The sequence below is a fragment of the Prinia subflava genome, chromosome 6, assembly GCF_021018805.1.
Source record: "Prinia subflava isolate CZ2003 ecotype Zambia chromosome 6, Cam_Psub_1.2, whole genome shotgun sequence".
NCBI lineage: Eukaryota > Metazoa > Chordata > Aves > Passeriformes > Cisticolidae > Prinia > Prinia subflava.
Window position 1 is genome coordinate 9368598 of NC_086252.1, and position 27806 is coordinate 9396403.

General features: G+C 44.2%; 1 protein-coding gene across 1 annotated transcript in view; it reads right to left on the reverse strand.

Annotated features, from left to right (window-relative positions):
• Window positions 1–3687: 3687 nt before the first annotated feature.
• CPS1 (carbamoyl-phosphate synthase 1) overlaps window positions 3688–27806 on the reverse strand; it is an 85983-nt gene continuing 61864 nt past the window's right edge. The window contains exons 26-38 of the mRNA XM_063400119.1: window positions 24632–24826; window positions 24003–24070; window positions 21641–21716; window positions 19695–19772; window positions 18657–18764; window positions 17387–17476; window positions 16131–16301; window positions 13696–13770; window positions 11604–11702; window positions 8321–8380; window positions 7355–7467; window positions 6681–6810; window positions 3688–5439 (exon numbers count right to left, since the gene is read on the reverse strand). Coding sequence (XP_063256189.1) covers window positions 5341–5439; window positions 6681–6810; window positions 7355–7467; window positions 8321–8380; window positions 11604–11702; window positions 13696–13770; window positions 16131–16301; window positions 17387–17476; window positions 18657–18764; window positions 19695–19772; window positions 21641–21716; window positions 24003–24070; window positions 24632–24826 — 1362 coding nt within the window. The 3' untranslated portion in view covers window positions 3688–5340. The remainder of the gene's footprint in view (window positions 5440–6680; window positions 6811–7354; window positions 7468–8320; window positions 8381–11603; window positions 11703–13695; window positions 13771–16130; window positions 16302–17386; window positions 17477–18656; window positions 18765–19694; window positions 19773–21640; window positions 21717–24002; window positions 24071–24631; window positions 24827–27806) is intronic.

The window sequence follows — 27806 nt, forward strand, 5'->3', positions numbered from 1 at the left end:
AAGCAACCCCACAGAGACTACCAAAATCCCATATCCATAAGAAACTTGGTGGTGTATGAGTGAAAAACTGGCCTTTAATAACAGGAAACTTTCCCTGGGAGGATGAATTCTGACAGAACTACAAACCCTTGGCGCTCCTTGCATCTCCTTGCAAAACAGCTGCACTTGCCATCCTTGGATATTGTTTTAGAGAATCCAGAGCATTCATCCAAGATTACGGTAATCCCAAAGCACTAGCATTACTCCCCAGCAATTATTCATTGTTTCCCAAAAGTTCATTATCATAAAGCTTGAACATGATTTACAACAAATGCTTTTGTCTTTCAGTTTCATCGTTACAAACTTCCCTAAATTAAAAGGGTTTATCTCAAGTGGTACTATCAGCCTGCAGAATTCAATATATTTTAATTATGAGGATGAGTGAGAGTTTAGCCTACCTAGATAATGACAAAACGTTCTCCATTTAATTAGCCACATCAAAAGGTTCGTATTTAAATTCTCTTCAATGTAAAGGTGAAACAAATGCTACAGCAAAACTACATTATTCCTTATAAATTCCATTATGCAGTAAGAAGGAAAACAGAGGGTTTGGGAACTGTTTGGCAGCCGCCTCTTGCAGCAGAGCCGATTTCCATGTCCTGCAGATGGTTAATGCAGCAGTGTTCATATGCCTCACATGGCACGGCAGCACCTCCTGCCCACACAGGGATGGCAGCATGGGATGGAAGCTTCCCAAGGCCCAGGCTGCTCTCACTGTGGCTTGCTATTAAAAACACTACAAACAGCAGGAGCCAGAGGTCCTCTCTCGTTTCCCACCTCAGGTGGGCTGTTGCATGAGCCCACCCTGCTGCTAGGGTTTGCTGGCATCAGACAGGGTGCAGGCAGCAGTGTGCATCAAGGCTTGGCACAGCACACGCTGCAGTTGTGCTCTTAGTGCAGTGGCAACTTCCAGTCCTGCCCTGCTTTTATAGATCCCTCTGTGACAAAGATACAGAGGTGCTGAGCTCTCAGACAGACACCCAGATGCCTCTGATGCAAGCACAGAGAGATAAAGCACAAATAGATCTTTAAACCCTGAGAGTGCAAAATATACCTGGTATGTGGGGGAAGGAAAAGAAGATGCCTTAAAGGCTGGTGGCAACATCCAGTCCAGGAGATCCAGCAACCTGCAAGTCAGGCAAGACTCATCTCTCTGCTCACTGCCAGGAGCTGTCTCAGATTATGGAGTCATTTCTGCTTGGTTGTTTCCTAGGACTGTCACAAACCTCACTTTGACTGCTTTAAATGGCCTTAGAGGACAGAGGTTTCCTGTTGCAGCAGCCCTCTTGTGAGAGGGTAGAAATGAGCTGAGACACAGAGTTCTTGTTTATCACAGCATGAAAAGGGCCCTGCTTTATTCCCCTTCACAGCTCAGCCATCCTGACCCCAACCCTTCACTGACTCTGGCTGCAGCAAGCTCCTGCTGGAGGTTTTACCCAGCCAGGCTGTGAGTGCAGCTTTTCCCCAGCCAGCCTGTGCCTGCAGGGATCAGTGTGCAGCTGTGAGTGCAGCTTTTACCCAGACTGTGCCTGCAGGGATCAGTGTGCAGCTGTGAGTGCAGCTTTTACCCAGACTGTGCCTGCAGGGATCAGTGTGCAGCTGTGAGTGCAGCTTTTACCCAGACTGTGCCTGCAGGGATCAGTGTGCAGCTGTGAGTGCAGCTTTTACCCAGCCAGACTGTGACTGCAGGGATCAGTGTGCAGGCTGTGAGTGCAGCTTTTACCCAGCCAGACTGTGACTGCAGGTTCCAACAACAGGCTCTGCCTGCACACCCACACTGACCTCACTGCAGTGGCTCTTCTCCCCCAGGATCCATCCTCATGAGTCTCTCCTTCCTGAGTCTCTCCTTCATAGTTTTCTCCTTCACGCTTCTCAAGGTTCCTCCTCCTTCCCACTCCTCCCCTCACAGCTCAGCCTCTCTCATCACACTTTATTGGCTACAGCTGTGACTTATGAGGGCCCGGGCTGCATTGGTAATTAACACAGCTGGGACTGATCAGGGGCCGGGCTGCATTGGTAATTAACACAGCTCTCACTGATCAGGGGCCGGGCTGCATTGGTAATTAACACAGCTCTCACTGATCAGGGGCCGGGCTGCATTGGTAATTAACAGCTCACCTGGATGACTCATCAGGGGCCAGCTCACCTGGATTCCCTTCCTCCACAGTTTCTTAAAGTTTTTCACAATGTATTTTCTTTTATTCATATAAAGAATATCCTTAAATCCTTCTGTGTTTTAAGAGCTCTATTACGAAAGCAGAAAGTGGTGGCACTAAGTTGGCCAATCTCTTACATTTTTTTCTTTTTGCCAAACTATCCCAGCTTTGCTCCCAACCTGTGCAGGAGCTGCCTGAGCAATCCCCAAGTGATTTAAAGGGTGCTAACTTCAGAACAGTAAGGCCAGGAAGGTGATCAACTGGAGAAAGAGCCTGACTTCAGTATTCAACTTTAGTCTCCTGGGAAATCAAGCCTCCAGAGCTTCCCATCCTCCAAAGTGTGCTCAGCAGACTGACTACTGAGAAAAAAAACCCACAGTTACTAAAAATTAGTTCCCTTTATATTTCATCACGGCTCTTGTCACCATTTCTTGTGCTTATCTCAGAAGTTGTGCTTTGTACTGTCTCTTATACCTTCATGAATCTCTTTTATCAGCTCTCTTTTAAGACAGTAAAAAAGAGTAAAATTATTTGAGTGCTTGTAGATTAGGATATTTCTTAACTCTGAACAGCCTTCTCTTTCATCTGTCATTGTCAGCCTCCCCAAGATTAATAAGAAAAAGACATTTGTAAGAGAGAATCTGTTGAGAGCAGAGATGAGCTCGGTACAAAGGATACTAATTGTAACTTTTTTTTTAGCTCTGCATTGATCCCAGCAGCTGTAGATACTTAAAAATCTTTTCCTATAGTGTCCGCACAAAAAAAGAAAGGCATATCAAGAAAAAAAAAATTAGCCAAGCATCACTGTCGGCCTGAAGGAAACTGGAGGATGATTTCCTGACTCCTGACCATGACAGAAGCTGGAGTTTCATCTTGCATCAGTCAGAGCAAGGGAGGGAGAGGAAGAGACACCAAAGGAGAGGGAGCAAAGGCAGTGCAGGGGATGTTGTGGGTATAGATGGGTTTGAGAGAGAAAGGACATTCCTGTCACTTGCTTTACAGGGGTGGGGACAGCGTTCAGCACCGGCAGCAAAACATTAACACCACTGCATAATTACCGAGTACTCAGGGTGTACTCAGCCCTGGTGTGTTTCTCTACAGGATTCCACTCCAACTGCATGAGAGCCTGTGGAATCCAAGCTGTGGATTAAGCACCTGCAGCTGCTGCAGCAGCAGGACTGCACAGACAAGTACACATGGATACACCCCAGCTAACCAGGAGCACTGGGGAGCAAAGTTGAATTAACAGCAAAGTTTTCCTGTTTTTCCAGAACTCCTGAATGCACACACACAGCTGAAGGCGTTGTCCTACTGCTCTTTTCCCAGCACCTCCTCACCTCTGAGGCATTTCAGCAGCTCTGCACTGAATGATGTGGTCACTGTCACGTATAAGAATGATGGTTTCCTAACAGACCAGTGTTCATCAATGCTTTAAAAAGACTTAAAAGAAGGGCAGAATCCTGGCCATATAGAATTTAAGAATGAGTCGCTGTCCCAATCCGGGCATTTATTTCATTTTCAACTCGTAAGATCAGTGACAAAATAAAAGAAGAACAAGAGAATACAGATGTCCTAAGATATTGCTTTTTCTCTACTAGAGGTGAAAGCGGGGTAGGTGGATGTGAGATGACACCAGCTGTTAATGGGATTTTTCCCACTGAAAAAATATGCGCAGGTTGCCTTCAGAGTGCTGCTTCATTAACCACCATTAGTCACCCATTTCACAAGTGAATGGGTGCACAATTGCTGCCTTCGGCCTCTTCTGCAGTTCTGCTTGGTTTGGGGGTTTTTGTTGTTGTTGTTGTGTGTTTTTTTAACAACATCTCTACTCTGAAAGTGCAAACCTCTCCCTGTGCACAGCAGGCAGGGTTGTGTTCATCACAAAAAATAGTACTGAAAAAATACCAAGAAAAAAGCACTGGAGATAGCAACCAGAAATAAAGCCTGGCTCAAAATCTGGTCTTGGCAGTGGACACCCATGGTTCAGAGTCCCTTGGTAATTAAAGGCATCACAGACTCTGCTCATACCTTTGCTGCTTATCAGTAACAGCTCTAATCAGATTTTATATCCTTCCTGATACGTTTCAGTCTCCATTTAAAAAAATCAAACAGAAAAGCTCTTTACTCTGATTCTCTCTCCACACCCAAAGCTTCTTGGGACTGATGGGCAGGACACACAAGCAGCAGCCCAGGTTTGCTCATCTCCTCCACACCACCTTAGGTGCATTATTTGCAGCGTAGACAGCTTCAAAAAGCACTGCTAGGTGGCAGCCAGCTCCACCACCACAGGCAGCAGCGTTCCTTGGCAGGGCCTGCAGGCATTCAGGGATACAGAAGAGGCAGGTACCTAAGGCTAGCAGTGCCTTGGGATCTCAGGCAGGCTGAGTGTGGCTGGAAGAAAAGGTTCCACTTCAGCTTACTCTAGCAAGTACCAGAGAATCGTGCAGCTGTGAATACTCCCAGCTCCTGGGTGTGCTGTGCTCACACTGCAGCGCAGGCAAAGCGAGGCACACACGAGTTCCTGAGCTGGAACAGGTTAGAGAGGGCCCTGCACACGCTGCAGGACACAGTGCTGCTGGCCACAGAGCTGCTGGAGCCTTCTGCCACGCCGACAGCCAAGGACAGACTGCCCACGTGCTGCAGCAGGGATCTGCTCCACAGGCAGCAGCTGAAGGTGCTGCCAGGGCTGAGAAAGCAGCAGAGAAAGTGGGAATGGAAATGGCAGGGTCATTCAACTGGGAGGGGGTGAAGCACTGCCACACTTTCACTTCATTGTCAAAGGATTTGATTTTAATGCCCACAATTACGGCACAAAATGTTGGACAGCAACATGTGGAAGTCTTCGGGGAGTTCTCCTCTTTCAAAGCCAGAAACAAGGCTGAGAGTCTTTATGATATGGGGAGAGCCACATGAATTCACAATATTGAATGAGAATGTAAAAAATGGCAATGACAGCCTGAAGGACTGAGCAGAACTTGGAAGCAATTGTAGGACACACACATGCAGCCTTCTCCTCCCATCAAATCTGCAGGCTGAAAAAGACCAAGCAAAAGCAAAATACATGGAAAGACAGTTAGGTGGGTGATCTGAAATGCCCACTCTTTTGAGGTACCAGAAGCAGTGAGATTGCAGGCTGGAGAGAGTTCTATGCAGTGTTTCCACTGTCAGTCTGTCTGTAGTGGAAGAGACTCCTGGAGTCCAATTTCCCAGAGTATTTGAGAGCTTCAGCAAAAAGCTTTGTCACCTGTCAACACAAAAAAGAGGAGGGCTGAGCACTGCAAAGGCTGCATGACAGAGCAGGCTCCACACTGCTGCTCTGAGACCCTGAAACTCCCTGGCGCAGGTCCAGTCCTTGAGTTCACCCAGATCAAAACCAGTTTCAGGGTGACTGTGCACAGGAGCTGACTCTGGAGCCTGTGTCCAGCTGGAGAGATGTAGATGTGCCCTTTGCAGGACAGCTCTGTCCCATGAGAGCTGTTGTTTCCACTACAGCCCAGGGTTGTTTCCTTCTCTCAAACTCAGAGGTTAAAACTCTACAATCCAAACACTTCAGTGAAAGGCATCAAGCAGGTGTGGTAATTAATTTTGGATGGGGACCCTTGCTGTGCTTGTCAGAATGTGTTTTGCTAGTAGGCAAAGGATGCATCTTCAATCCCCCATTCCTGCTAATCGTGTCTGGCCATTGTCCTGTGAACCTTCAGCTGGTTGTTCTCCCTGCTCTCCACTCACTCCAAGCACAGCAGAAGATTTTGAACAGCTGGACACCAGCTCAAGTCACTGGGTTCCACGTCAGTGTCCACTAAAATCAGTGGGAGTTTGGCTGCTGCCCTTCATGAGCACCAGATGAGGCTCTTGTGACAGTCAAAGCCACTTCAAAGGAAGGCAGGGTACTGCTGGCAGCAGGAGTCTTGCTTTGCATTAATAATAATATCTAATAATCTAATATCTGCTCCCCATCAGTGTGTGAAAGGGCTTTGTCAGGAGCTACAATGCCACAGTGACTGGCAACTGGGACTGCAACATAACAGGCAGCAATTCCACTTGGATGGCACTTCTGAACTGGACTGCCCCAGGGACCATTCAAGAAAGCACAGCTACATCCTGCTGTGAGGTTAGGGACCACACCAGGATAATATCCCACTAAAAAACACTTCTCCTGCCTAATTTAAAGATGATACATGCAACCCTGTGTGAGATGCTTGCTCTCAAGGGAAAATGATGCAGCAACAATTTCAGCTGCACAGTGCAGGACTCAGGACTTCAGAATTTATATTCTTTGGTTTGGTTTGGTTTTACTCAGAGCAATGTCATTTTGTATACCAGCAAAAAGAAGATATATTTAAACCACGGTATTGTCATGATTTTCAGATACATTATTTGTCAGAGATAATGAGGGTCCAAACAGACTCAAATCCATGGTCACAAGGGCTTGGAAGCTCCGAAGGCTCTTATGTCTAAGAGGAGAAAGAACAGCATGGGAAGTACCTTGAAGTCAGTGAGCAGAGCAATCCCACTGTCAACAGCCATCCTCCGGATCAGATAATTATCATGGACAAACCTGGTGTTGCTGTTGGGCAGGTTTATCACCAGATCTATTTTCCCATCCCTCACCAGCCTGAAGAGACAATGCACAAGACAGTGTGACAGTGTGTCCTTCCTAATAAAAACCTCTGATGAACAGCACAGGCAAGCAGCTAAACAATGCTGGAAAATGTCATTTGAGCTTAGTCTTTGCTCAAGAAACAAGGGTGGAAGCGTTAAGGCATTAAGCTTTATTCAGGAGTTTGGACTTATTTCAGTTCTAGTCAGCAATGCAAAGCAATATTGAGCCTTGATACAGCTCAGCACAACTCTGTTAAAGGCATGGCTGACTGTCATTAAAAGGCTAAATATTCAGACTTCATGTGTCCTTGTATGAAAATATGACATGGAGCAACACATCTTAGCCACACTAAACAGGACTGTTCAGTGAGGTGTTGGTCAAGCTGGAACCTCCCTGCTGTGGGAATTCCAGACAGAAACAGATAAGCCAAAGCTTTTGGATTGACTCCAAAGTGCCATTGAATCCTAACGCTGATGTCAGCAGGACCAGCAGTCTGCCCCCGTGTTTGCTGTGCTGGATGGTGAAGGCAGAGGTGCCAAGGGGGTGGCTCCCTTACCTGCGGACCGAAGGCAGGCTCGGGCTCTGGCGCTCCTGCGACGGCCACGCCACAGGGTCTGCAGGGATGCCATTAGCACTGAGCCAGGCTGAGGTGGCTTCTGTGGCATAAAGCTGTCCCAGGAAAAACAGGGTTATTCACTGGGCACTTCACAGCACCAGAACTTCTCACTGAACTCATGTGGGCCCAACTCTACACACAGCCGTGTTGTCAGAGCTGACTTTGGAGAGCATTGCTCAGAAAAAGGGGGTCTTTCCATATAGAGAGACACACAGAGAACAGAATGACCTTCCCAGCTTTCTGTTACCAGTGATTTCCTGATGGATGACAGTCAATGAATGGTACTAGCACCTCCAGAAGCAGTGAAGTGGCTTAGGAAAACCTACATCCCTGTGACTTTCAACAGGGCTTAAGTTCAATCACTTTTAATTATTTTTTGCCATGCTTGTTTTCTTTTTAATGCCTTGTGCTAGGTTTTGAAAAGTAGAACTCTCAGCAATCTTCTGTGGCTGTGTTGCTTTTTCACAGAGATATGGATGCAAAATAACACAGAGGAGCTACAAGAGTGATGTAAACACCACCAAGTCCATGTAACTGCAGCTGGTATCCTGAAAATGCAGCACCATGCAGACACACTGCATACAAAAGGTTTTCCTTCCTTGCCTCCTGCCATGCATGGCTTCTTACTGGCATTTTTGGTTCTTGGAGAAGCTAAGGAGTGTATAATGTCCATCTTGGATAGCAGAGCCAGGCTTGTTCCTGCCCTCACAACAGCCCCACATGCTCAATTAAACAATCATCACAACATTTAATTGGGTGGTACCTGCTGACTTTATCAGCTAAAAATCCCTGGGGTACGTTGATGGAAACATCCTTTTTTCTCTATCTCCACAGAAACTCCAACATTCCTGCACAGGCTGAGGACATTTGAGATTTTGAAAGCTTTATCTCAGTGGAACCACCTACCTTGAAGCCTTGCTCGTTCAGCAGTTCTGCTACACTGAGGAATCGGGGGCGGAAGGACTTCTGAAAAAGGAAATGTTTTAGATGTGTCACCAAAGGTGGGATTTGGAACAGAACATTTCTGGGCAATGTGAAGCTCCTCCACGCTGTGCTAAGAGGCAAATACACCTTTGTGTGCTGGGTGTGTGCATGGACAGAAATGTCTGCACTGTGCAGGTACAGCACCATTCCCAAGACAACTGTCTGGATCCTGAACCCCAAGTCACTCTGAGATAAGACATTTTGTTACACCAGAGGAAGTGTTCCCAGACTAAGTCAGACTGCAACCACTAAAGATTTACTACTGTATATGAAATAACTGGGCAATTGCCTTCTCAAATACACCAACTGGAGCCTCCTCAGTTCTTAATTAAATGTATTTTCAATCACTGCTCTAACATTTGTTTCTCTTCTGGCAGATAACAGATGGATGGGCTTCGGCCTGCCTTTGAATGCTCTGCACATTCACACAAATAGGAGCTTGTGAGTGTGTGAGCTCATTTCTGAGTCCTGTGGGCATGTGGAAAAGGAGCCAGAGATTGGGGTGCCTGACTTACAGCACCTTTGAAAGACTGTCTTATAGTGCATATCCAGTTCAACATCATTTTGAAAGGTATGACAACCTCCTGTAGACATCTGAAACTTGAACAAGCCATTTTAGAGTAACAGGTGAGAGAAACCATCAGCCCAAGAGTCTGTGGGATGTTGAAGGTACAGCAATGCAAATATCAGATGCAACACATGCCCCTCTCCCTGCCAAGGCAAGCCAAACCTTGCTTTTAGCCTTAGCCTGGTCTGGTCTTACACACATTTGCAAGTAAGATTATTCCAAGCTCCCCTGTTCCTGCTGGAGCCACTGATAGCTTAACCTTTATGGCTAAGAGAGCAATACCCTGAAGGGGCAACAATTTCCTGGGAAGAAAAGGACTAAACAGGGCTTTTTTGTCTGAGCATTCATTCCAAAAGCCATCTTGTTCTGTACATTAGCTGGAAAATATAAATATACAATGTGACAGGGTTGGCAGCTTCCCAGCCAGAGAGAATGGCTCTGCCTTCTGGTCAGGGGTGTTGGCTTTCACAACAGGATTATAAACTTCTATCAAACATGTACTGAGCACTTGTGACACATAAAACAGCCTCTCTATGGAAAGAAATTACAACTGTCAGCTTGCATCGGAGCAGCCGCAGATTTACAAGCTGGCTGAAATAACCTGTGTAAGAAACCATAAGTTACTAAAGGTGAAAAGTACAAGCAGATTTACTTAGTGGAAGGTATTTATTGTAGGAGAATTGCAATTTTTTTCCCCTTTATCTGAAAAGTTCCATTTCTTATAACCCCTCATGTTTTCCAGCAAGCCTTGCTATTTGTAAAGGGCCACATCCTTTGCTCATTCCATACAGCTACATCAGCTCTCACTGAGATCCAGCTCAAAATGAGCCAACACATCTCCTGTGGTAATCTTGAATTCTGCACCTGAATGTCCAGTGGAGGATGCAAAAATTCTGGTATGTAAGGAGCCAAGGCAGAAGGTTACCTTGAAACAACAGACTTGGAGTGCCAGGATTTAAAACTAAAATACTCCATCAATGCTTTCTGCATCTTGTGGTCACCAGCAGAAAAGACAGATTCATTCCATCCCAGAGATATCATTGAATAACCCAATCAAGAAAGAAAAAACTCTAGTTTTTCAATTCCTTTTGTATAAATATAAATTATCTAATGGCCTGCTCAGGGTTTCTCCAGACTGTGGGAAGAGGTGGGTTTCCAGCTCGCATAAACATAAAACTCCTGTTAACCATATCCATTTGAATTTTACCTTCAAGAAGGCAGTGTCCTCTACCTCAACATGATTAATAGCAAAGGTGTAGATGTGCAGCACACCCAATCACTGAAATATGAGCCTAGCTGCTTCGAAGAGAAGCAGAATTCAAGACCATTTTGCTTCTTATTTCTCTCTCTGCAATAGATAAAAATCAACTTTACACCCCTTGATTCGGAGTTTAACTGTAGAAGAAATATGCTGAGATGCAGAGAGATCTTTAAGTGATTGATCTGTTGTTTTTAAGTTTCTTTTGAAACAAAATGAACTGTAAACCACTCATTAAAAGGACAGAATCTTATTACTGTTAAAAGGTTTGTGGAGTTGAGCTTTTGGCTTTGTCTTATCTTTTATTTTTCCCTTCTTTTCTTTTTCTTAACACCTTAGTACAAAGAACATGTGGCTCAGTTTAACAGCCACTGACACAGAATTTACATAAATGCTTTCTATAGCTAAAATTACTTTTTTTTCTGCCCATTCCCCTTTAGCTGCTATCCAGAAAATACACTTAAATTTTAAACATTGGTTTCTCTCCTTTTTTCTCCCCCTGGCTTTGCTTTTTCCTTTTTTTGCTTTTCTCCTTTTTTAAATGCTGTTTTAAAATATGCAGTATGTACAGTGGACATACAGCACCAACTGCCCAGAGCTTCACACTGAACTTTTAAACTTTATCCAGGCAGCAAGCACTTTTTCTGCCAATTAGAGGCAACTTGGAGCTCCCATCCCAGATGTGTGTATATATGCTGATATTTAAGGGCTCAGCAGTCACCCTTGTTAGCAGAAGTCACGTTCCTTTCTGGCTGCTTCTCACACCCCTCCTTCACCTCCTCTGCTGGCACAAACAGCCAAAGACATTCTTCACACCCCGGCTGTCTGACAGGGAAATTCATCTATTCTGTGCTTTTGTTTTATCAGCTTTATGCAATCATGTGGAGCACAAGCTTATTGCCAGCACAATGTGAAAATGGCAGGCAGCAATCAGGTGGTTTTATGGGGCCCTAGAATGTTCTTGTTGTATTGGAAGTGTGACTTTTTGAGGCACATACATACAGCCCAAAGTTTACAAGTGTCTCTGATTTCAGCACCTTGTGCAGTCAGGAACTATTCCTTGATAAACAAGCAAGACTTTTTTTTATTTCTTTCCTGCCTGGCTCCCTGTTCATCCTGAAACACATGACCTCCCTGCTGATCCAGGCTGCAGTTGCCAGTAGAAACCCTCAGGAGACAGAGGGCAAACCCACCAGAGCAGCCCTAGAGAATCCAGTCAAGATCTCTCCATGGTGTTTGCTCCCCGCTGTCTCACTGCACTTCAGGATGAAATGCAGAGAAATGCATTTAAGCCATAAAGCCACAAGAATTTAAACAAGACAAAAGCTACTGAGTTCCTCTGTGCTGGTCCTTTGTTAGCCTGGATTTTTAGGACTCACCTGGATTCCAATCAAAATTCCTTCTTTGGGAAACGTAAAGCCTGTGGCGAGCAGAGCCTTCTGGAAGGCAGAGTACACGTCCTCCCCGAAGCATGCCACCTGCAGAGAGGCACACAGAATGCATGAGGGGAAAACCAAAAACAACCCCAAAACATTGCCTTAAAAAGAAACAGGCCTGACATTTTCAAACAGGATCTTTTGTTTCTGCGTGAAGAAGTCAGACTGCTTTGCACAGAGCCTGCAGGCACAGGGAACAGAATAAATAAACAGAAAACCACAAGATATAAAGATGCTTTTCCATTGAAAGTCCACAGATGAACAAAACACTAGTAAAATTTCAGTATTTACTTAAGGACAAAGAAATTAGTCCAATTCATAAAAATTTATTTTAAATAAATTATGATTTTAAAGAAAAGTTGAGGAAGAGACCAGTAAGAAATTTTTAGCAGCTCTCCAGTACTCAGAGCTGGACGTGGAACTCAGTTGCTTACAGATAATCTTATGAAAGAGTTGAACTGAATTCCTAACCAAAATTTGGAATTCTGGTGACAAAAAGAGGAATGTGTCAGCTTTTGTGATAGTTTAAAAAGAAAGAAAAAAAAAACAAAACAAAAAAACAACCAACCTTCACGTTTTTTGGTCAGCTCCACACTTGTTGAAAAACAATCAGAAGCGGAAACTGTCACTGATTTTTCTCTTTGAAATAACAAATCTACCAACACATAGAGATGGGATAAAGGAGCTAATAGAGAATTGCTCTCCTGTTTTCCTCTTATGGTCCTTCCCATGCCAGAGTGAGCCCTCACATTCATGGTCTCACCATGGTGAGCAGAAACCAGTATTTCATGAAAAATAAATGATGATTTGCTAGATATGCTGGAGTAAAAAAACGCAGCCAACAAAAAAAAGCCATGAAAACATGACACTGTGTACCTCTATTCTATGTATTTTCTATGTGTTTGTATGTATTCTATATTTCTGGCCATTTCAGGGTGACAGGCAGGCCTTCCCTTGTAGCTCTCCACCTGCCAGAAGAGGTTTGTCATTGTGGCACAGCCACAGCACCCAAAGCCATCCCCAGCACTGGGGCTTCTCCTATTGCAGGAACCACAGCCTCCAGCAAAATAAATCCCTGCCAGACAGATGGGACAAATCCAACCCAGATCAAGCCATGTGTGTGAAAAAGGTCTGGGAGGAATAACTGAGCATTTTACCCAAAGCAAGTTATTATCCTTACCTCACTATAACAAAGACTTTTGTATCTGTCACACTTTATAGCATTTGTGGATATGGATCTTTCCAACTCATAAAAGTTAATAATCCCTCCTTTATGACCATGGTAATCTCTAACTCTGTATAAAGCCCAGAAAAATAATTCTTGTCCCTAGTTACATTTTTATTCTTTTTTTGGTGAGGAGGTTGTGTGTGAACTCAATTTTTTTCTGGAAATCATCAAGTCACAGAAGTCACTTTTTTCTGCCCATTAACTATACTGAAAGATCTTCTGCAATAGTGATTTCCAGCACATTATGAAGAGTAAAATAAAGCCATTCTGGAGAGATGTAGGAGACCTAAGGCTGTTTTAACTTTGGATCTGGTAGAGTATTTTTCATACTACAATGGTGAGTACTTCCTAAGGAAAAGGGCTCCTTCCCACATGCCCAAGCTCCCATCCAAGGGAGCAGCCCAGCCTCTGCCACCTGCCTGGTGCTGGTACAGCAGACTTGAGTCTGATCAAATTCCCTCAGAGTTTAATCACTTCCCAAGAGGGTATTCTGGCCCAGAATAAGTTTTTGCTACTGCAACTCATCCTAGAAGTAACAGAACACACAAAAATTAAAGATCACTTGGGTATTTATGTACCCCTTGATGGCTCAGCAGTAACAGGCAGGTAAACAGGGACATCCAGTGGCTGAAAAAACTGCGTTTTCCATGACATCGTGGGTTTTACAGCTAAGAAAGATGTTTTCAATTTTCTGGAGGAGCAACAGATGCCACCATGATTCAGGCAGTAATAAGATCACTTTCAAAGATTCATTATGTTTAAAGTCAAGTTGGTTTAAAAAAAAAAAGAAGCAAAGCTAAAAGATACCTCCCCAGTAGAGGCCATTTCACACCGGAGAACAGGGTCAGCATCCCTCAGCCTGGACCACGAAAACATTGGGGCCTGGGGAAAGAAAGAGGCAGGAAGGAGAGAGAATAAAAATATAAAAAAATATAAAAATTCCAGCTACACACTGAAGTGACAGAAAGAGACATGAATTTATCCAAAATAAAACCAGTGGTCAAGGCTGATAAGCAAAGGACTATTTGGCAAAGAAATTCCCTCAGCTTCTTGATGATGGCCTGGAACAAATAACCATGTACCCCACCATAAATCCATCATTTAACCCTTGCATCCTGCCCACATTCCAGGAGTAGATTTTCAATCAGTGGTAGCCTGCTGTCAGTATGATTTTAAGGAGATATTTTTAAACAAAAAGGCTGTGAAGCACTTAATTCATGGAAGAAGGAGATACTATCTGAATCTAGCTGGTTTTCCAGAGAATGCTGTTCTCCACGAAATGTTTCATTTGCAGAAATAAAACTATTTCACAAGAATGTACTTTTCTTGGTGCGAACAAGGTGAAACTTTGCAAATTATTTTTGTATTTTCCCTTTCCCCCCATCCAAAATGTACAAATTACATCTGTAAATCTTCTCTTTATATGTAAATGTTAAGCCCCCTGATCACTATTACTGCTATTAGTATTACTATTACTACTATTATTAAATGAATGAATTGTTATTAATAATATTTAATTGATTAATTAATAGTATTAATAAATCTATTTTAATTATTAATATTAATAATAACTTAACAAATTACTGTTGTTATTATTATCTGAGGACTTAGATCACTGCACTGAGTTCTTTTGTCTAATTTGATCTTAAAATAAGAAACATGGAGGGGAGGGAGAAAGTCTCTGTTAAAGAACCAATGACCACATGGAACAAACACGGAACAAATTTCCTACTGCCAAATCATTTTCTGTAGGGCTTCTCCACATCTTAAACTACTAATGGTAATTGCATTAAGGCAGCAAGATTTCTGCTTAAAAACAAATCTATTTTTCAATTTGAAGCCATAATTCTGTCCCAAGGGTAACACTGAAGATAATGCAGCTGCTGCTTCATGACACCCAGCAATGACCAGTTAAAATGAGACAGGAGAAATCCAAAAGGTTTCTCAAAAAATGTCTTTGTGACTTTTAGATCAGTTTTCTTCCCACTGTAAGTAATGAGAAAATTTTTAAAGTGGCCAACTCAAGCAGAGATCTGGCAGTCAAGAGGGATTATTTTAATATACATTGTCTTGAAAGGTAACAAAACAAGTAGCAAAGCCTTCCACCACCTCCCAAATTTTTAGAGGATAGAAAATATGTTGCATGAATAACAACAAACAGGCTAAACTGGAATATTCTTCAAAGTTTGCGTTTCCAAAGGTGTTAGCAGGTTTTTGTATTTGACAAATCCACACAGAACACGAGCAGTATAAAAAGCTTTGTAGGGAAGTTTTCAAGAATAAAGCTGGGTTTTCTGCTCTGCAGTTCTCAGGAGAGACAAAACTCCTGACAGTTGAGCTAACAACAGTGCAGAAGCCCCAGGTCTAAATAGCAGAAATTCATAAAAATAAATTAGACTCATCACAATTAAAAAAACCCACCAAGTCTCAAGTTTGAATTTCAGATAATGCCTATCTGTGGCATCAAAATAAAATGTAAAGCTGCATCTAGACTGAGTGGCTTGGGACAAAAATTTGGCTTGCATTTTAATAGTTCTGAACATTTTATTAGTAGAAAGATGTTAGGTGTTTGCTGCTTACTCAGTTTTCACTTGACATGGAAGCTATTAAAGCTTGAAACTTTCTGTATAACCAATTCTCATCCTTTGGATTTTTTGCACCACTCTTCCGGATTTTTTATGATTACTTTTTTTTTTCTTCCACTAAGCATTCAAAAATATCCACCACACACTTTACTGTGTTTGGTCCTATACAAGCTCAGTAATTATGGAAAGTAAAGCCCTGGCCTTACTGAAGTCAGAGGATGCAAGGCTTTCACCCCTGTTCTAACCAGGGGTGCAGATAAAGGGGATTATGTGGATTTGACAGCCATGTCCCAGATCCTGCAGATAAAACGTGGGGGCACTCACAACATAAAGCTGTGCACATATATAGTGTTAGGAAATAGCCTCAACTTCAGTGTTCAACCCTGAGTTTATTTATTTATTATGCAGTCCATAAGCAGGATTCAGAGTAGGTTAGATGCTAAAAATAAAGAAAGATTTGATTTCATTGGATACTTTTCCTCTGCTTTTTCCCTGAAGTTTCCAAATAGATTATCTTGACAGAAACTGCAAAAGGTCAGTTTGGCCTTTGGCCAAGGAGTAAATTGTTCTCTCTGGGCATTAAAGTACTAATTGTACATTAATGTGTTATGTGCTGGCTCTATGGTGGGGTTTCTGTGGCTCTTTTGGAAACCATACCTTAATCCCCACATATGTGGATGGAAAAATGGGATGTTCCATGGTGGGGAGGGAGGACTCATTAAGCTCTTCTCCAATCATCACTTTGGTGGCCACATCGATGAAGTCCACCCCCAGGGTCTTGGACACGAAGGGGAAGGAGCGTGACGCCCGCAAGTTGCACTCTATCACCTGGGGGATTAAAAAAGAGAAATACCAGGGTCAGACACAGGGAAGAAATGGATTGACTCCTATGTGTTGAAATCAGCCCTGAGTCCTCTTGGCAGACATGTTCTTCAGGTTGTCAAACAAGAAACACAGAAATTGGGATCATTATTAGAACAGGGAGGAGGGATGGGGAGTGGCCAGCCTGAGATACACACAGCCCATTCCTCAGCTGAGATCCATCTCTGTTGTCTGAATATTAGAACTGAGGGGGAGCCAGAAAACATGCATTCACTCAGAAAACATGCTTTACTATATCCTAATTAATGTGCAGGAGGCATGGAAACATGTGCCCAGGCATTAGGAACAACCTCCAGGAGTCCAGCCTGTTCCTTTCCCTGGGTCCTGGCCCTTCCTGACTTCTCTCACCATGGGTGGAAGCCTTCCAGGCAGGCAAGGAAGCAACAAAGAAGTGCTGCAATGTGCTGAGAGGCCACCCTGCAGCCCAGGAGAGGAAGAGGAACTGCTGCAGGTGAGAATGGAGTGGAGGGAAAGGGGTAATGGTAGCTAAGGTCCAGCAGGGGCTGTGCATAAAGACAGGCTGCTGTGGGAAAGCAAGGAAGGAAAAACTCTGTTCTGTCCCTCTGTGGAGCTGCTGAATAACCACGTGTGAAACAGAAAAGGTGAAGAACAGCAAGTGCATTTTACTCAGCTCATAGCCCAGACAAGGATTTTCACTGATAATGAATGCATCTCTTCTGTCTCCTGTCAGGTTTTCCTCCTATTCACTGTTTCCTCAGTCATACTCTGCTCACATTCCTTTGACCCCCTTCCATTAGCACAGCAACCCCTCTGTTACCCAGATCTGCTGCTCCTCTGTGCTAATAGCCACTAGGACTACTCAGACAACCATCCTAAGAGCTTACAGGAAAGGTTTAAATCCTTACATTGCCTTGCTTTCTTTCCAATCCCTTTGAAGGCTTAATTTAACATCAAAATAGCTCAAGATGAGAGAAGATATCATGGATCTAAAAGCCATGATATCCAGCCCATGGGATGAGGAGCAGGTCTCAGGGCTGTCCAGCCTGTTCCAAAGGGATAATTGCTCTTACCAGCACGTTCTTGCCTTGCACCAAGAACTGGATATTGAATGGACCAGAGATGGCAAAAGCTTTGGCAATCTTTTTGGTAGCAGCTTTGATCTACAAAAAACCAAATTAAAAAAGCGTCAATGTGCGTATGTAGAATAAATAATTAAGGTATTTATTAAAAATTGAGAACATCATGGCAATAAATCACTAGACTTGTGGATTTCTTTAAACATCATCTCTCTCTACCTTGTTTCTTTCTCTATACTCACATTTTGGCAACAGCACTATTCCAGAAGCAAACGTTTAATTTCCCCAGTAACCCAGAGCCTGAAGGCCATTGAAGGGCAGGAGTAAAAATCAGATTTTTAGTGTGTGTGAGAAAGCAGAGGGGAGAAGGAGAAAAACAAAGAATCAAAGCCTTGCCCTGTAGCAATCCCACACTGCACACTGGAGTCCTTGTACCTTTCTTGGTGACACAATGAAGAATGTTTTGTTGTTTGAGAATAACTAATCAGTTCTGTAAGTGTCCTAAATGTCTTTCACCAACATGCCTGTCCCACCACAGAGCAGTAGGAGGTGTCTGGGTAGATGCACTCTGGAGCAACCTGGGAGGAAAGTCTTATTTCCCAGGTGTGTCAGTACAAGGGTTTGAATAGCTGTGCTCCAGGACATGACTATTTTCAGAAACAAGCCTTTGGACATTCTAGGAAACAGAGCTGGAGCACAGATCATTGCATCACAGCTTTTGCTGGCTTCCAAGCAAACCCTTAAGAGAATGACATAAACGGGCATGGCACATTTCGTTTAAAAAATGCATCTTAACAACTACCTCTGTATCACAGGGTTTATCCTTGAAAGGGGAAAGAGTCAAGGTTAGGTGAGGTTCATTCATCCTGATATTATTTTTGGAAAAGCAGGCAGCTAGAAAGTCATACATCTGACATAATCCTTTAAGTATTGTGGCAGAAAAGGAGGTGGAAAGAGAACCATGTGCCATATGTATGAATTAGACATACGTATGAATTAGACAATCCTCTGCTGCTGGTTCTAAACCAGGGAAACAAAAAAAACCACCTATGGGTTTAAAAGTGTGCACATCTGCTGCTTAAATAACTGGGATACAGTTCAGACAATGAAGCCAATCACAGGGGCACTCTGACATCCTTCCCTTGCACACACCATGCTGGCCTTAAGAAAGTCATTGTGGTTTGATTTCTCCTCTGGTGGTGGAGGGAAAGCAGAGTCAAACCCTCCTTTCCCCCTCTCTTTTCAGTGCTTGTGCAACTCCTACCTTCTCCAGGGCCCCCTGGCTGATGGTCTGAGTGGGGAACACGAGGGTGGCATCCCCCGAGTGAATGCCCGCGTCCTCCACGTGCTCGGAGATGGCGTGTGAAATCACCTGCACACAGCAGCACACGGTCACCTCACCCTCAGAAAGTGCTCTGCCTCCCCAGCACAGCCCAGCCTCTGAACACAACTGCAGCTAAAGACGGACAGATGGGGGGACACAAAGTGAATTTCCTGAGATTTTGGGAAGAATGTGCCTGGAGCAGACACTGGGTATGTGGACGAGGAGACCACAGCAGCGTCTTTGCTCCTCTGGTGGAGCAGATGATGAACATGACAAAACCTACCTGGAGATGCTGAGGCTTCCCTCCTCTCCCTAGCACACAGAAGGTAAAGCTAAGGAGGCTTTAAAGCAGCTCCCTAAGCTCTGCTTGCCAGAACACAGAAAAGTTGTCATTCCCCAGCAGGAACAAGCATGAACTAACACCACTGGTACCTCATTTTATCCCTGCTCTTTTGTGGTGTCTCCAGAAAACAGAGGAAATCCAGGCCCAAGGATTTAAATTGAATTTACTGCATCAAGACATACAACCTCAATGGCAAATAAGTGATAGTCTCTGCTGGCTAAAAATTAGAATTGAAAAAAGGACTGTTTCTGTTAATTGTGAAGTTTGTGATTTATTTTTTTGCCTTTGCCAAGGTGAAGTTGTAAGAAAAATTGAATAACAGTGGTAATTCCATAACCCATGATAAAATTCTGATGAAAGTCATTTCTGAAGCCAGTGGTTTGCAAATCTCGTAAAAAATATATTCAAAAGGATTTGTCTACCTGGATAAGAAATGCTTAAAAAATAACTGGTTAGATGTATACAATCAGAGAGGTGCAGCTCTTCAAGCACAATGGGTTTGAGCCTAAGATTAATTCTTGTTTCTTTACTCTCCTCAGCATGAATCCATGGCTCTATAGTAAATCATTCAAATGACACATTTTTGCAGATCCTGAAAAAACAAGTTTAATGTTAAAGAAAAGCAAAATACTTACTCTTCCTCCCTTGGCTACAGCATCCATTTCCACCTCACGGGCATCTTCAATAAATTTAGTGAGTACCACAGGGTAATCCTGCCATCAAGTCAAGAAAAAATTAGATTTTTTTTAAGGGAGTATTTGTAGACCACCCAGGACCCTTTGGAAGCAAGAGACCAGAAGACCAATCTAATATCCTCATTTTCACAGATAAGTGAACTTTGTAAAAATCTAATGGGGGAAATTTGACACCACTTCCCCAAAACCACTGATGCAAAAAAAGTTTGAGCTCTCCATAACAACACCAGGACAGGGAAATTTGGGGCAAAACCACAGAGGTGATGGCACAAAGAAGCTAGTGAGAAATGCATGGATAGGAGATCATTATCTCCTATCCCATCTCCTAAAGACAGTCCAAGATCTGCAATTCCTCCTTGGTCTGAGCCTCCAGCCAGCTCACTGGTGCTTCATAAAGAACTGATCCTTGGCATTCTCAAGGGCTTTGGAGAGTGGTTGTTTGCTATTTAAGAGTTACAATTTTTTATGCAACTGAGCCATTCCTTTCTAATCCTCTGCCTAGTTTCTCCCAGGGAGAGGTTGCCACTGATTAGAGCTGGCCAGGCAGAACCTGTCCTTGACTCTCCCTGCCTTCCCTGGTATACATTGTTTTTTCCTTCCTCTTCCTCCTGCCTGTCCCTGGCATGCTGGCACACACTCCCACTCTCCTCTGATACTTTCTCCTTCCAGACACTTGCTCCAAAAACTCTAATCTGCATTCTTCCTGGCCAGCTTCGTGTCTCGACATTTTACCTGTCCCATCCACTATTAACTGCCTATTATTTATTAGAGAATAAAATGAAATGAATGACAGTTTGTGCATCTTTTAAAGGCTCCTCTTGAAAAAAAACAAGCAACTCCAGAAGTTACAAGACACAATTCCTTCCATTCATCAGCGCAAGGGTAAATTCACAGGCAAGGACAATGCTGAAGCCTATACTGTTTCATAAATTTAGTGGCTTGTGTCCTGTTACTTTCTGTCTGGCTGCAGTTTTTCACCTGAAGATTTTATATGTGCACACAGCCTTGTTTCTTTCAATCTGTCTCAACCTGCATTAGAAGTTTTGAACATTATTGACAACATAAATGCCATAATGACACAACACTGGAACAGCAAAGTCATTAAAACAACACAACAAGAACCAGTCAGGGCCTTTATCTGGAGAAGTTAACTCCCAGCACAAGGAACTATTTAACTAATTATTTAACTAATTATTTAACTAATTGCACTACCCCTCTAAAATTTGTTCAAGGATGGTAGTAAGGGGTCTCCTTGCCTTCACACTAACCTATCCTAAGGATATTTTTACTTTGAAAGTATCTCCCTTTCATTCCACCATTTCTTGCTGAAAAGTTAAACTTGCACCATTTGCTACATAAACTTCAAAATCTCATGGTTTTGTTCTTGTTCCAGCTTTAACCATCCAAGAATCCTGAAAAAGGTGGAAGTAATATGTTGTGTTTTCAGAGACTTCCTCTTTGATTTATTTATTTTTTACTCTGAGACTGCAGTGTTTATGATGCCACAGCCCTGTTCTGAACAGTGACCATTAAAAAAAAAAAAAAAAGAAAAGAAAAGAAAAAGAGGAAAAACTTTCATTAGAGATGTCAAATGAAGTATTTAGTTGTTCAAAGAAGCCAGCCTGGGCAGAGATGTGCTTGCAGGTGAAACAGCTGCCTGCTCCTGCTCCATGAAGGATGGTGGGGGCAGTCAGGATATTTGCACAGGCTCCCAACTCAGGGAGCCTGGTAGGGAACAAACTGAGGAGTCAAACTCAGCAGCTCCTCCCCGGGCAAGGAAGGGAAAGAGCGAGCAAGACACAATAAGGAAACAAAGAGACAGAAAACACAGTAGAGAATAAATAAGTAAGGGGAACACAAAAGGAAGTGGCAGCACAAAGAGGTACCTGAGAGACTCTGGTGGCTTCTGCTAAGAACTTCTTCATTTCCTCTTCAGTGAATACGACATTCATTGCAGACCCACTGTGAGATAGGAAAGCAGAGAAGCCAGGTCAGCTTCCCTTGGGAATTCCAGGGAGAGGTCAGTGCTGGGCACAGGGTTCACAAGGTTACAACCACCTCTGTATGACAGAGCAGCCAGGGCAGCTCCTGACTCCAGCCACTGGCTCTGCTCTTGACTCAGAGGCAGAGGTGTACCCAGTTACTCTGCATTATCCTACCCAGGGAAGACAGGAGACCTCCAGAACCCAGTGCAGAATGAAAGAACTGTGTTTTCCTAGCTGTTTTCCTAGCCTTAGCACTGCTGCCAATGCCCCTCCTGAGCCAAGCCTCTGAAGGTGCCCCTAGCAGGGGAGATGGCTCCTCAGCCACCCAGCCCCAGGAAGGCCCAGCCTGTCCCCCTGGGGCAGGTGAGCTGCGAGCTCAGGACAAACACATGTGGCTCACTTTATTCCAACTGCTCCTCAGGCCGGATGAGGTGAAGCTGGGGACACTGGCAGTGGCTGTGACAGGGTAAATCCAGATGCAAACGGCCTGGGCTGTGCTGGCACTCCCTGTGTTCCTCCCCTAACACCTCCTTCCTTAAGGGAGTGGACACAGACAGCAGGTACCTGAAAGCTGCTTTAATTTCACTGCCAGTAATATCAGACAAGGGGATCTGGGAGGACATGGGTCCAGAGTAAGTGATTCAAGTCCCTTTTTAAGACAAGAACCTTATAAAAAAGATTTTTCTTTTTTTTCTTTTTCATTTCCCATTTCTACCACTGATGCCCAGCTTCCACTTTGGTTTGTTGGGCAAGCCCACAGAGGCTGTGGGAAAAGTGGAAGAAGGATCCATCCCACAAATCAGTGCCTTTATCCTAAGATAAACAGACACAGCTACCTAGGTGATTACATTTACCTCTTCAGCTGATGGAAATCGATAGAGTTCAGCAAATCCATGAACTTGTGCCAGCAGTACCACTGAGGATGTGAGCTGGGGTACACAGTACCTAACTGCTGGGGAAAGGCAGTTTGTTTTCCAAGGAAACTGGCCAATATTAAAGGTCATGTCTGCTCAGAGGATGAAGAAATCAAGCTGTGGAGTGCTGCTGCTCTGGAGACAGAAGCCAGGCAAGGGCTGTGCTAGGGCTTTTCACACCCTGTTCCTCCAGCTTTCCATCCTCCAGTTTCACTTTTCTCCCTGGATTCCCCCTAGCTGCACTAACACACATTAGCAAATACTTAAGATGGAATTATTAAACCTATTACCTATTAAACCTATTATCCATTATTAAACCTATAATGGTTTTAATATAGATGGAAACAACAGGTTAAAAGAAGTGTTCCCTGACAATCTGGCAAATTACATCAGGAGCAGTTTTGACCTTATACTTTACCCACTTTACTCCTGACAGGAGAACTGTTTTCTAACTTTGCTTGAAACACTACTGCAAGTCTTAGAGACCAGATAGAAAAGTCACCTTCAGGAGTCTTTTCTAAAGGATATTTCCTTCAGGGCTGAAGAAACCCTTCTCCTTCTCTTTTTTTAAAATAAAAAGTGTGCTCGTCCCTCAGCCCCCAAAAATTGATATTGAGCTTCTTCATTTTGATACGTGTGTCTTTCCCAGGAAAAGGATCCTGTCTCCAATTTATTTTCACTTGTAAACTGTGCCCAGCAAACTGCCTCTCTGTGCTGAGTCACCCAGCTATAAAGAAACTTCTCACAAAGAAGAGCCATCACTCAGAACTCAGGAGTTTGCCGTGTGCATGTGCTGATGTAACCTCCCCAAAAAGTCTGGCTGGCTGTTGGAAATGAGGGACTCCACAATGTGTGTGTAATGAGGAGCAGCTGCCACAGTGCAGGCACATAAAACATGCCTGTGAGCAGAGAAGCTTGGCAAGTAAGAAGCTGAAGCAAAGTGCTTCAAAAGAAGCACTGTCCTTTTCTGAAAACAGATGCCCATCTCAATCAAGAGCCTCAGCAAGTTCCCTTCTCCTTTTCCTGGTGGCAAACAACCCTCTGCCTGAACTGTACAGCTAACAGGCTTAGGAACCTGAAAGGATATCCCAGATGGGTTTGAGATATGCAAAGATGATACAGCTGAACAGACATTCTCAAGATTATGTTCTACCTTTGATCTGTGCCTGATGCACTTCAGGGATCCACTGGCTTTATTAATCGGATTGAGCAGTTGTCTCATGGGCAGCTTGATGCCACGTGCACCCAGCCCAGAGTTTTCCACACATTTTGAGGTTGTTCTCCCTTGTCTCAGGGACGGTTCTGGAGCTCACGCCCCACGTTGCTGAGCTCTGACAGCTGAGCCTTACCTCAGAACATAGGAGGGCCTCAGCAGACACGGGTAACTCACAGACCTTGCAAAATCAACTGCATCTCTCTAGAGAAAGGGAGGAAAAACATGCTGTGAACATGAAAATATTTTAAAGTCACTCCAAAATTCCAATTCTAACTGCATTTGCACTTTACTAGCAGTTAAGATGAGGGGAAAGAAGTTGGGAAACTGAATGCAACACACAGCTTCCTGGTTTGAACAGCTTCCTAGTTTCAGAGCTGTCACCTTCAGACCTGCCCAGTCCATAGAGCCTCACTGGGGAAAAAAGAGCAATGCCAACACGTCTCTATTCCCTTGGAATCTCCACCTGCTAGAGCAGATCTCCAGCCCAGCAGGTTATCCAGACTGGCCTGGCAGTGATGCTATCTTCTGCTGGATAAATACCCCAGGTTGTGTGAGGTGATTGGAAGACACTTCCAGTTTCCACCCAGTGCCAGTGCTGCTGTAGCATCTCTTCACAGGGATCAAAATGTTCAACATGGGCAGTAAAATCTGTCAAATGCCTTCAGAATCTTGAAATGTATCAGTGGCTCAGTCCTTCCTGAGCAGATGCACATCCCCACCCCCGGCTGCCTCAGCGTTTCCCAGATGCACATCCCAGCTCACCAGGGTGCTGACTGCCTTCCAGGGAGCCTGGGCCACGTGCAGCTCATCCAGGAGAGCTGAGAAGACGGAGCGATCCTCTGCCTGGTCAACCTTCAGAGGACTTGTGCCAAGAACCTTCACTCCGCTCTGGTGCAGCGGCACTGCCAGGTTGTTGGGAATCTGCCCCCCGACAGAAATAATGCAGCCACTGCATCCCTGTGGGAAGACAGAAAGGAACACGGTCATGTCCAAGTTATCTTAACAGGAAGAGCTGTCACAACAAAAATCCAGTATTTAGATTATGTCCCTTTTCAGGCTGCTGTGAACAAAGACACATCATAGGGCCACAAGGATGATCAGAGAGCTGGAGCACCTCTCCTGCAAAAACAGGCTGAGAGAGACGGGGTTGTTCAGCCTGGAGAAGAGAAGCTCCAGGAAGAGCTTACTGCAGTCTTCCAAAGCCTAAAGAGAATTTACCAAAAAAGAGGACAGTGACTTCTTACATGGGCAGATAGTGATAGGACAAGGATGAACAGTTTTACACTGGAAGAGGAGAGATTTAGGTTAGATGTAAGGAAGAAATTCCTTACTATGAAGGTGGTGAGGCTGTGGCACAGGGTGCCCAGAGCAGCTGTGGCTGCTCCATCCCTGGAATTGTCCAAGGCCAGGCTGGATGGGGCTTGGAGCAGCCTGGGACAGTGGGAACTGTCCCTGCCCATGGCAGGGGGTGGAGCTAGATGATATTTAAGGTCCCTTTCAACTCAAGCAGTTCTATGATTTTATCATAATTGTGCTGATCCAGAGGCACCAAGGCTGCAAAGTGTGATTTGTAAACCAGCAATATCCTCCTCAATACCACTCAAAACCCCAGCAATAACTGGAGGTCAAATTCCCTAGGAAACCAGAGGAGTTTGCAGCTTTCACATCAGCCCATGTAAGTCCTGCTTGAACCTCAGGCTGTTACTTTGTTTGCACGTCATGTTTGGGTGCTTTCCCAGTGAGGATAAAGCACTGAGCTGACACAGGTTGGTTGCTTTGCTTTCCAGGGGCAGGGCACTGCACCAGGAACACGCAGTGCACCCCACAAACCCCACCACTCTGCCCTGTGGGGTCAGGTTCCCTTTCCTACTCATGTGGACATGGGGACTCTCACTAAAACAGAGCCTACCCCTACTTGCTGTGGCCCTGGGACCCAGCAGCACGAACAAACAACATGCTGAGGTCTTCCTTCTTTTTCAGCCTAGTTCTTAGAGAAAACAGCCTCTCCCTTGCTCATGGTCAGAGATTTTCAGAGGAGCAGACATTCATTCTAATATTTTTTTTATTCTGGAGATGCAAGTCAGTAACCTCTAGCAGACAGCCAATTGGCACAACTTGAATTGATGGGGTTTTTTTCTGCCAGCATTGCTACTCCATAAGCAAACCACCTTTCCTAGCCCCAGAAGCCAGTCTTTAGGGAGTGTAACAAAGCTAAGCAGAGTTTAAATCAACAGAGCCCAACACATCATACAGTCTGCAAAGCTATGGATACACTCAGGCCCTTATTTTAATCAAAGCTCCTTATTCCTGACCAGCTCCTCGTTTCTGGAAGTGCCCTGGATGGTGGCCAGCGTTTCAGCAAACTGTCAGAGGTGTTCATTTCCACACAGGGTATCTGTAGGCACTCAGTTCCAGAGGCAGAGCAGTGCCACAGCACCCTCCAGCCACAGCGGAGCGTTTCACCTCTGTCACTGGGCAGCGTTTGAAGTGAGGAAATAATAAACAGTAAAGAACAAGAGGTGATCCTGCTTGCTAACACACACCTTTCTACAGGTGCAAATACGGGCCTTTTTCTTTTTACAGAGAACCCCTAATGCTTTCAAGTACCATCAAGGCAGGTGTGAAAATTTTCAGTACAAGAAAAGGCCTTAGAGTACCTACAGCAAAGAGCACTTTCCATTCAAATTACAGATGGTGAAACTTTGCCCAAAGGACAATCTGGCCCACACAACAGCTCCAGTGAAGGGCTCTTTTGAACCAAATGTGTTTTACAGTTTTATCCACTTGTAACAAACGAGAAACATAAATCAAGTCATCCGTGGTTTGGCTCTAAAAGACAGAGGAACAATGTTCTTTTAATTAACAAGTGTGTTTTTCCTGAGGAAGGTCAGCCTTACTGGCCTTCCTGGAAGAGGAATTCCTTCATCAGGGACTTAAAGGCATTTGGAGTGGCAAAACTGTAAACTGAGAGCAGGGTGGACTGGAAGTGACTGGGCAAAAACAGATGATAAATGCTGGTACAGTCCCCACTCAGCTTTGATGTGGTAATTTCCTACATAATAAAGATCCAAGAGTCTGGCATTTAAGCAGCACTTACAATCCCGAGATTATTTGCTCAGCCAGGCTAATACACAGCATGAGATGATTACTTTTCTCCTTTTCACCATGCAGTCCCTTATGGGATGCCACAACGCCGCTGGCCAACAGCAACCATCTGAAAGGGCTTAGGACAGGCAGTGGAAAGGCCAGGGGCTGTTTTGTGCCCAAAAGCTGCTGTCTCATGACATCAGAGCTCGCCATCTCCAGCTTGGAAGAGAAATCTGTGCCTTAGTGCTTCCAAAACAGAGTAACTCCCTCTGGGCCCTTGATCATCCCTCAAGGATAAGAACCAGAGTGTGAATAAGCAAACCCCTCCCTGCAGCTTGGCAGGAGGGTAAATCAGAGTGGCTTTGCTTCCAGGGTCAACCAACACCTTAATCTATCCTTGACATATGTGAAATGTGAAGTAGCCCAGCTAACAGCTTCTCCTCATTTCTGCCTTTAAAACAATTCTAGTTTCTGCACATCTAAAATCCAAATACTGCCTGCATCAAAGCTGGGATAGAATTAGGGACTTCAGCCCCAAGGAGACAGAGGAGATTCCTTATTCAAGCAGATAGCAAAGAATCATATACTCATTTTCACTCAAGAAGAACCATAAATTCAATCTAGCTGCTGCTTACTCCTTGCTTTAAAATCCTGCTGTTGTTTCCCAGAGCGTGTTCCCACCACTGTCCCGACAGGGAACACGACTGCTCCACTGAGAAATGTGGGCAGGCAGAGAGGGACCCCACTGCATATCACTTTGTCATCAGCCATATTTTAATTATAAAGAAAATTAATAACATCCTTGCCATTAGATATCTTTAAAATATACGCAATACATAATCCAGTGAAA